The 10,089-nt window shown below is 50.9% G+C and overlaps 1 protein-coding gene across 1 annotated transcript; it reads left to right on the top strand.

Annotated features, from left to right (window-relative positions):
• The first annotated feature begins 2,657 nt into the window (after positions 1-2,657).
• On the top strand, positions 2,658-8,493 carry EME2 (essential meiotic structure-specific endonuclease subunit 2). The gene is given in 7 exon segments (XM_026858741.1): positions 2,658-2,785; positions 3,750-3,846; positions 4,493-4,617; positions 5,505-5,598; positions 6,399-6,514; positions 6,973-7,162; positions 8,267-8,493. Coding segments are annotated over 6 exon segments (780 nt in total). The 5' UTR covers positions 2,658-2,785; positions 3,750-3,762; the 3' UTR covers positions 8,438-8,493.
• Positions 8,494-10,089: the final 1,596 nt, after the last annotated feature.

The following is a 10,089-nucleotide window of genomic DNA, read 5'->3' as shown; positions in this document are numbered from 1 at the left end:
TAAGAGACAGGCGCGGGGGCCCACGCAGCCCCCTGGGTGTCGATGGGGCTCTCTCGGCCGCCTTATCCCCGTGACCGCAGAGTAGCGGGGGATGTCTTGCAGTGGGCAAGCTGCAGGAGGTCCCCGCCTTCTCCCCGAGCGCCACAGAGAGAGGACGAGTGCTCCAGCTCCGGGGCTGACAGGCCTAGGCTGGCACTTCTGGAAAATAAGCTCTTAACTTCTCCGGGCTTCTGTTGCAGAAGCAGAAGGGCAGCGCTTTGGCCCCAGAGGGCTCTGGGAGCTGGGCTTCTGATCTAGTTCTGGGGCAGCGAGCTCCCACTGTTCATGTGCTCGCGTCCTCAGGGGTTGTTATGAAGAGATAAGAGGAGCTGCAGCTCGACCTCCTGCTCGGGCTGGCCGATGTTACCTGCCATCTGGGACTTGCCTCACGGTTCAGCTTCAAGATAGGCCTCTGGAAATACCAGCGCCTGAAATATGTTCTCACAGAGGGCTGGGTCTGCTTCCAGAGCTGCGCTGCCAGCTCAGGGAGGATGTTCAAGGCAGCAGGACCCCATAGGTAATGACACAGAGCTTTGCTGGCAGAAAATGAGGTAGCTTGCTCCTCAGTGCTGGCTGCCAGTGTGTCCCTGGGATCCTGCCTCTTTCCCAGTACTTGCAAGTGCTGCTGCTGAGCCCCTGACACATCTGACTGCCTGGAGCGCGTTCCCAATCCCCTGTCCCAGGGGCAGCGGTTCTGCCGGCCCGTTCCTTGCCCTGCAGCTTGTCTGGGCAGTGCAGGGTCACTGTCAGGGGCAGAGTGGCAGGTGTGACAAGTGTGACACTGTGTCCCAGTTCCCAACAGCTTGAATCCAAGCTGCAGCTCATCCTTAGAGCTGTAAACATTATATCTTGAATTGCTCTGTTCGTTAGCATGTCACTTGCCACTTTTTGCTAATCATGTTATCCTTAGGCTACGTATTCACTCCACAAGTAAATTGCTACCAGCAAGGTTTGTTTAACTAAAGATGTTTTTTAAGGAAATGTGGTTTGTATCCTTAAACGTTTTGTTTAGAGACTTGTTAGTTTGCTTGTTCTCTTCCATACAGGTCTTGGGCAGGTTCTGTTGGTTCTCTGGATGGCAGGGATCCAGCTGCTTTATCCTACACAGTTTTGAGTAAATTATTACCATGTTTGCACCAATAAAATACTGAGAGGTTATATTCTGGGAGTCTATAGCATGGTTTTGACGAGAAAGATTGTTCCTGTTTGCTCCAACACAGTCCTGTTGTGCTTATTATTCTGCCACTAGAAGAGTCTTTGTAGGATAAATACTGTCATCTGTCTGTTGTGGAATTTGCTGTGAAATCGTGGGCACAGCTGGTGCTCAGGAAGTGGTGAAGGTTCCAGAAGTGTATTTTTGTGGCTTTTCTCCAGGTGAAGGGTCCCATTTGAGTGGGGTCAGCCTGATGAGGCAGGCTGGCTGGTCTAATGCAGAGCCTGCCAGAGAAAATGCTGTGGGATTTTCACTTTTAAAACCCCACCATGGCAATTAGACCCCCACCAAGTCCTCAGAATTCCTGTCCCTGGGTTTCACATTCTCCTCTACCCCAGTGCTAATCAGTTTAGTTCTTGCTCCTCTCTTCTGCCCCCATTCCTGCTCAGGCCTGCTTCTGCCTTCCCAACCCTCCTCTCCACTGCACCAGCCAGAGGCTTTTCTCCTCCTCCTCTTCCCGGGTGCCGGCAGAGGGAGCACGGGCAGCACGGAGGAGCACTCTGCCTGTCCTGTGCCTGCAGCACCCAGATCCACACCCTGAAGGTCCATCCTGCCCCAGGGAGCAGCTTGGGGCTGGGCTGGCAAAGCTCCCTCGTAAAACAAGGTGTTGATATTTTTCAGGTGGACAAACAGCATGTTCTCAACCCTTCCCTTGCATTCTTAGAAACAGCTGCACTATTTTGTTGAAACATCTCAAACAAATTCAGGCTAGAGCAGGCATCTGTCAAAGAAAACAGTCTAAACAATTAGTTTGATGAGGTTGCAGACACCTGTAAGGATGCTGCCAACTCACTTTAGCTACGATTGACCGTACTTGCAGAGCCAGTAGTTAAAAGCATGTTCTCCATGGGCCTCACAGTGATTGATATCCATGTGTGTGTCTAGCCTGGCACAGGAGGGGATGGGAACAGGGCTGAAGGGAGCATCGAGGGAGGTGTCGGGGCTGTGCACGGTAGGTGAAACCTGGCTTCCTAGTGACTGATTGTTCAGCTCGTTGTCTAATTTCAGTCTTCTTTCACTGAGAGATGTCAAAAATAATTAAGTTTCTACAAATTTATTAAGTTTGTTCTTGAGGAAACAGAAAAACTGGCTTTGAAAGTTTGCCTTTAGTAACCTAGAAAGCACAAGTTGATTTTTAGAGTTGTTATGGCAAATTGCCTGTCACCGTCCAGGTACTTGGCTGGAGTGAAGAAGGACAATTTTATAGGTGCCTGCAGAGATGGTCAACAATGGAATCAATAACCCAGTTAGCAATCCAGCCGGCAAGCATGTGCACTGTAGGCAACCAGACTTTCCACACTTACAGAATTCCTTGTTTTACACTTGCATTTTTGTTGTTGTTTAATAACTCTGATGAAGTACCCCTTTTTCTCTCATCATGATGTTCTGTCCTTCTCTGCAAGTCTCCTCAAAGATCCTGGCTCAGATGCTTGGGTGAAGGTTTTAAGTTCCTTAGACTGTAAATGTTCTTTTGAGCCTCAGGCAATTCCCTGCAGCATAACCTGGAGGAGAAACATGCCAAACACTGTCCACTTCATGAGTCCTTCTCATCTTCTCTGTACATGTAAAACTGGCAACTAATGTGCTGTGGGGAAAAAGCTTTGAGTTGCCTTGCTAGGTTGGGCACTGGAGCCTCAGAAACACTGATTGCTGGTGACCAGTTAGCTTGGGAGCTGGATCTGATTCTCATACAGATTATTCCAAAGCCAGTGTCTCTTAAACATCTACATCTCATTGTTTTAGACAGTTGTCCATCTAGGGTAGAGCCTGGGGAGCCTTTAGTAAGCAAGAATGAGACCACTACAAGTCATTCATACAGAGGTTTCACCTGGGTGCTCAGCAGCATTTCCAGCCCAGATGCTGTGTGTGGCATGCTGCCACAGGCAACAACTGCATGTCTGGAAGAGGCTGGGCAAATTTGCTGCCAGGCCCCTCATTGGAAGGCCCAGAGATTGCTTCACGAGCCCTGCTCACTGGGCAGGTACCTTCTGGTGCCAAATACAGTTCCCATTCCAATTTGGTTTTGGATGGTTCTGTGTCAAACGGTATCCGCGGGCCATGGAGGCTGAGGTAGGGCTGTTCTTGTACTCAACTCTACTCCAGCAATTTCAGGCAGAGGCAGAACTCTATTTTTGCTGTTGCTGGATAAAACATTGCAGATATTGCAGTCATATAATAGACTACAGATAACGTAGGTGCAGATAATGTGGTCATCTAACGGTGTGCAGTGCAGACAAAGGCATTTTGTGTCCTTTCATCTTAGCAACTTCTGCAGTTGTCACTGCCTTCCTCGCCAGGCTGTTTTTGTACCTTCGGTGATCTGCTTGTTCTGAAAGGTAAAAACCCTCCCTGTTTAGCCATGGTCTTCCACCAGTATAGTATTGACGTAACCTTGTGAGTGTTAGTACTTCTTACAGCGTGGGCTCTGCACAGGTGGAGACTTGCTGTCTGCTTTCATGCTGGACCCCTGCTTGTGTTGGAAATTATTTCCTCTTCTTCGGGACAGCCCCATGGTGAAGACTGAAGAGGAGAAAGAGATGTTGGTGTTGGTAGAGCCAGAAGATTTTCTTAAGCGCCTCTTTTCCCTAACCCAGGTGATACAGATCTCAGCACCAGACCCACACAAAGTGTTTTACAGCAGAGTCACTTTGCCAAGTGAACACTGAAGGGGAGGGAGGGTTCATTTAAAACTGCTGTTGCTCCCCCCTGACACAAAGCTCTGTTACAGAGGGTGGTGGTTTGAAAGGAGAGAGCTTGTGGGAGAAGCCAAATCTGAGCACAACATATCTTTAGGGATATATGCAGGCACCCACCATTAACTCCAGGACAGGGTGTTGCTTTCCTCAGAGGGGACCTGGGCAGGCCAGACTTGCCTTTCCTTGCATTTAGCTTTTCCATTCTCATGGAGTCCATAAAAGATTTTCCAGAAAGAAGCATTCAGCCCTTGGAAACATTTGCATTTTGAAGCAGAGAGATTTGTGTTAGTTCTCATTTGTGAGGAGATCAGTGCTAACGCTCCAGGGAGAAAGGTGAACCAGAAGAAGCAGTGGGATGTTGGCAGATGTGGCCTGTAGTGCATGCCCAGAGGCAACACTCTGGGCTGCAGTCTGAGGCTGGCTCCTGGCCCTTCCCACTGATGAGATGCACCTTGGAAGGTTGGGCTGTCCTGCCAGAGATGGGGAGGGGCTGTTTCAGAGAGGAAGACTGCTACAGGCTTGGGTGTGATTTGTCTCGCTTCAGAGTCTTTCCAGTGCCCCATCAGCAAGTCAGCCTGACCTGAACCAAGTGTTGCCTTTGGCTGGTCTGGAGGGCTCCTACACCAAAACCTACAGCCTGGCTGTCGTGGGGCTGGATGCCTACAGGCTGTACGTGCCAGGCGAGCGTGGTGCCGGGGGAAGCTCACGGCGGCTGGAGATCAGCATGTCTGCAGGGGGGACACATTTGGGGCTGAGCTGCTGATGGTCATGCCAGCGTGGTGACTGTGAATCACAAAGTCCGTGTTCCTGGCGGCCAGGACTTGGGTTTTACAGTCTTGAGGGTGTACTTTGTGTTTATAGCAGCCCCTGAGGACCTTGTAGCCAGAAGGAGTTCACAGGTGAGGCTTGTCTGTACCCCAGCTGGAGGGCTGCAGTGATACTGAGGAGCTGAGGGAACTGCTCTCACTGAACTGCCTGGCTGTTCAAGGCCCTGAGAAGTGTTCAATGCCTGGAGCCCTTTTCTTGTCCTCCAGATGTCTCATTTGTGTGCTGCTCCCAGTGCCTGTGTCCTTCCTGTCCACGTATGTGCATAGCAGAGGAATCTCCTCTGTGGTGATGGTGTGATCACTTCCAGAGTCCCCCCACATAGACACAGCTATGGTAGCTCTGTCTGTCCTGTCTGGAGTGTTTCCCAGGGAGAGCTCTTGTCTCACTACTTCCTGGGGTCCTTCTCGCTTAAGCCTGTAAGGATAAATTTTACCAAGAGTGTTATGTATTAAAAAAAAAAATCAGCTGTGGCCTGCCAACTTTTGCCACCAGAGGAACCAAGTAGCTCTCACCCTGGTTTTGGGTCTCTTGTCGTAGGGGAGTTGCCACCCGCCAGGGTGGGGGCAGGTGGCCTGGAGCAAACTTGATGCCTTTGTCTCCAAGTTCAAGTCAGATCACGAGGCAGCAGATGTGGGTGGGTTAAGTCTGGCCTTTTCCTCTTTATCAGACAGCAGCCCTGAGGTGTGTGGATGTAGAGCCTGAGTGTGAGCAGTGTGTCTTGCTTGTAGGTATAACCAGGAGCTGAGCCCTGGAAAGCAGAGTCCCAGATCCCACCCTGGCCTAGACTATGTGCTGTCTATGACTCAAAAGGAGATACTGGAGGTAAAACTTCTTATGGTCCTTGAAGTTTTATGTTACTTGGGGTTGAGCTCTATGGAAAAGTCTCCCACTTGGTGAGCTCTTGTGTATAAGGATTGCTTTGCCGGGGAGGGTGGTGACTGGCTTGCATCAGGTTTTATCCGCTTGCATCCTCCTTCACACTGGCTGGCAGTGGGATTGAAGAGGGACTGCAGACGTCAAGGCACGGTTTGCAGCCTCCTGTTCTTAAGACCCTGGTTCAGAGCTAATCCAGCCTCTGCACACAAGTGCGATTTGCCCCCCCTCCCCAACACAACCACCAACTGCCCAGTTTGCCTTGAAAGGACCTGTTGGTTCTCGCTCAGGTCTCTGTTCGCAGAGCCCGTGTCCCACAGCAGAGCAGTAATGCTCCTCATGATGTCACAGCAGCCATAAACTAGGTCAAATACCATCAAAACCCTTGCTTGATATCCCTTGAACTAAATTCCTGCCCTGCCTCAATATGCCCCAAAGGGGGTTATGACTCGCTGGTTTACTGGGAGCTAAGAAGGATGAGCAGGCTTTACTGCAGCACCGTGCAAACAGAGCTAATGCAAGCAGCCCAGCCCAGCTTCACCCACCGAGGGACGTATCCCACCTGTGGGCTTCCCTTGCTGCTCTCGCGGGGTGCCCTTGGTGGCTGGGGCTGACACCAGCACTACTGGCTGAGGGGTGACAAAGGCGAGGGCCTCGGGCTGGCCTGGCTCAGGGCTGGCCCACCCAAGCCTGTCTTTGTCCTCTTGGTCAGTGTGTGGCGTGTTTCACCTCCGTCACTTCTCCTCCAGGTGCTGGTGGTGCTGCAGCTGTGGGGTAGCAGGGAAGTGCTGTTCCTAGACACATGGCAGGAGTCGGGCCAGCATGTCTCTGCGCTGATGAAGGCAATAACAAAACGCCCATACAAGTGAGTTGTGTCACTGGGCTCAGTCACATCCCAAGCCCAGAGCTTTGGGAAACTCAGTGGGAGTTCCAGGAACATTTACCTGTGGCTGCCAGCCTGTCCTTGACGCTGTCAGCATAAGGGCCCAGACTCAGTGTGTCTCAAGATCATTTTCAGTCTCTGCTGATCAAAATCCTCTCTTCTTGTGGTGAATGCAGTGGTGATTCAGCACTAGGAAAGGAGGGAAAATGACAACCTGAGGAAAATGTTTTCACCCCGGGTTCTGGAGCTTTGCAGGGAAGGAAAGAAAATTGAGGAGGAAGAAGTATTTAGCCCTGAGCAGAAAGAGGGTTTAGAAGGAAGCCCACTGTTTAATGCTGGGGGAAGGCTGCAGCATCTGGGGTCTGCAGGCCTGTGCTCAGTGCACCACGCACTGGCCTCAGGCCTTGCTCTCAGCTGTCTGTCTGTCTGCCTGCCTGCAGGAGACAGCTGCAGTCACAGGAGTTGCCTTTCTGCACTGCTGGGGCCTGGGCCAGTGGGGTGTGAGTGGAGACGGATGGCACAGGGCTCCAACAGTTGTAGAAGAGACAAATCCAGCAGTTTAACAGAGTCAGCCTTGCAATGGCAGTAGCTATAGCAGAAGCATATACCTCCCCAAGCCTCCTGTTACAAGTAAGCCCTCAAACCCCTCTGTCCTGTTAAAACCTTGGAGATGAAGGCAGGGAGGGGTGTCACGTGCTTTCTCACTTAAAGGTCTTTGTTGATGGAGCAAACAAGCCCTGAGTGTGAAATCCGATCTCCAGAAAGGCAAGGCTTGTCTCCAGATGGGTGTTTGACTTAAGTAGCTACCAAAAGCTATGGTTTACCCCTCCTGTTAGCCCTTCCAGGCCTCTCCTTGCCTTGGTCTCACCTCACAGGACCTGCTCAAAGCATCTGTCTGTTTTTGGTGGTGATACATTTGGTTGCCAACCCCAGCCAGTGCAACTGAGGATCTGTTGGATGCATCCCACTGTCCTTGTCCAACATGGTCTGTCCACCAGCTTTGCTTGTTTTTATTTGAAACGTGTGATGTCTTGGGTGGCTGTCATTACAGTCCAACAGCTCTACATCACCCTCAAGCAGAAAACTTGTGTCACCCATGCAGACTGTGAAGGATTTCCACAGGACACCTGAGCACTCTTACTGCTTACTGTCACCAGAAGCATACTCCTTTCCTTGCTCTTCTGTTGTCTGATGCTTCAGGGAGATGATTTAGTTCACTAAATTCTCTCTACTGCCCTTAGCCTTCTGCTGGTTCATGAGCTAGACTGACTCAGTGAGGTATTGGGGGAGCAGGATTAGACTAGGATGCTGTCTGACCATTCTGACAGCAGTTTAGCCAATTGATGAAGACATTTTTATCAGCAAGTGCTTGTTTTTGTGAGCATTAATTGCCTGAACTCCTTAGTGAGTTCTGTGACAGAATATTTTTTTTAAGAAGTCTCACATAGTCAAATACTCTCCTTTTTCTTCCTCTGGAGCTTTGATCTCTGTCACTAGCACAGTCTCTTTGGAAGAAGTGGCTTATACAGCTCTCTCCTTGTATGCTGGAGGGGCAACACACAACTCCAAGTGATAGATCTTGTTTCGTCTGAGCTTTATCCCAAGCCCAGTATGTTTGGATGAAGGCTCAGTCATGGATCCTCACTGTACAACGGGATTGAGCCTTGCAGGGGAGACTGGAGTCTTCTGTGAGAGCATCTGTGCTAACTGCTTCCCTCTCTTTTGTGCTCAAAGGCCTACAAAGAATGCAGCACAGAAGATGAAAAATGACTCCTACTGAGTGATACCCTGGTGAAATTGGACATCCGTGGCAAAGACCACCATGTTGGGCCAGACTTATTCCACCACATCTACCTCTTCATGGTCTCCACTGACCCTGACCTTGTCCTGGACCCGAGCACATAGAGGGACCATGGACCATGTTGGTCACCCTCCTTGTTTTATCCACCACAGCTCGGTGGTTGGCTGAGCTGCTGCTGGGAGCTCAGCCAGGGGAAGCAGCTGATTCTGTTTCAGAACAGAGACTTGCGCATCAGTAAATGTCTTGTTATGGATGCTTGCTTCAGCCTCTGGGCTCTCCTTTCCTCTTTTAGCTGCCCCAGCTTTCTATCCCCCTGGCTGGAAAGCTGTCCATCTCCTAAGAAATGGTTAGAGCAGGGGCTGGATGGGAAAATGTTAGTGAGCTGTCCCTGAGCAGCACAGGATTAGCTCCTCTGCTGAGAGGTCGGCTTGGTGAGACTGGCGCTGCCTTTCACGTGAGTTGTTGAATGAGCCATGTATTTTCTGCAGTGTGTCCTGACTTTTAATGTCCTGCTTCCCACTGGCTCTTCAGCGAGACTGGACCTGGTACTGCAGGTCCTGTGCGTGGCTTCCTCGGGCAGGTCAGTCTTGCTGGAGTTACCTCAGAAAACCTTCAGCAACTGTCAAAAACAGCTGGCCAGAGAGGAACCACATCCCTGGGGTAACATGGAGCTCAGGGCAGCGGAGGGGAGTTTGTTGGCTGAACTCCCAACACGAGAAAATGCCAGATAAGCTCCAGAAAACTCCATGCAAAATACAGGGCTAGGATGGGATTCTCTTGTTTAAAGCAAACTGGTTTTCACTCAGAAATAGCGGCAGCCAGGATGCTGGGGGTCAGGGACCACCAGTGCCTGAGGTTTTGCTATTTCTAGCTGGGACCTTCTACAGTGACACAAACACCCCTGAACTTTCCAAGAATCTCTGGCTAAAAGCAACACCAACTGGTGCTGCAGAAGTGGGAGGGCACCCTCTGAAAGAAGTTCCTCCTTGCCAGGGATTCTTCTGCCTCCATCTGCTAATACTTGAATTAGTTCCTGGGGAGGAGCAATCCAGCAAGGCTGTTTTTTCTGGCTGCAGCACCGATACAGATGGAGTGACAGAGCGCCTGTCCTCCTTCAGCAAGGTTCTCATTCAAAGCCTATCCCCAGAGAAGTGAGAGCCGTCTTCACTTGGAGATTTGTGGTGTGGGAAGGAAAGGCACAGAGTCACCGAGCTCAGCAAGGAATAAATGCACGTGGAGCAAAAAGCTTCACCAGAGCCTGTGCAGGTCTGTAACAGGAGCAGGGGAAAAGGCAGCAGCTGGAGATCTGTGTTCCCAGCAACTGATTGGGGGGGAACCCAGGGAGAGGACAGGGGAAATGATATTTCCCATCCTGGTGATTTCACAGAATCGTCTCAGTTGGAAAAGACCTTAAAGATCCTCCAGTCCAACCATGAACCTCACACTGACAGTTCCCAACTCCACTCAGCGCTGGGTCAACCTGACTCTTCAACCCCTCCAGGGATGGGGAGTCCCCCCCTGCCCTGGGCAGCCCATTCCAACGACCAACAACCCCTTCTGCAAAGAAATCCTTCCTAATATCTAGTCTAAACCTTCCTTGGCACAATTTGAGGCCATTACCTCTTGTCCTATTGCTTAGTACTTGGTTCAAGAGACTCATCCCCCCCTCTCTGCACCCTCCTTTCAGGCAGCTGTAGAGGGCCATGAGGTGTCCCCTCAGCCTCCTCTTCTCCAGACTACCCCCCCCCCCCCCCCC

Source organism: Athene cunicularia (genome assembly GCF_003259725.1).
Source record: "Athene cunicularia isolate RWA chromosome 14 unlocalized genomic scaffold, athCun1 chr14_part1, whole genome shotgun sequence".
Lineage (NCBI taxonomy): Eukaryota > Metazoa > Chordata > Aves > Strigiformes > Strigidae > Athene > Athene cunicularia.
Note: the sequence above shows the minus strand (reverse complement) of the source record. Positions and strands in the feature narration are given on the sequence as shown.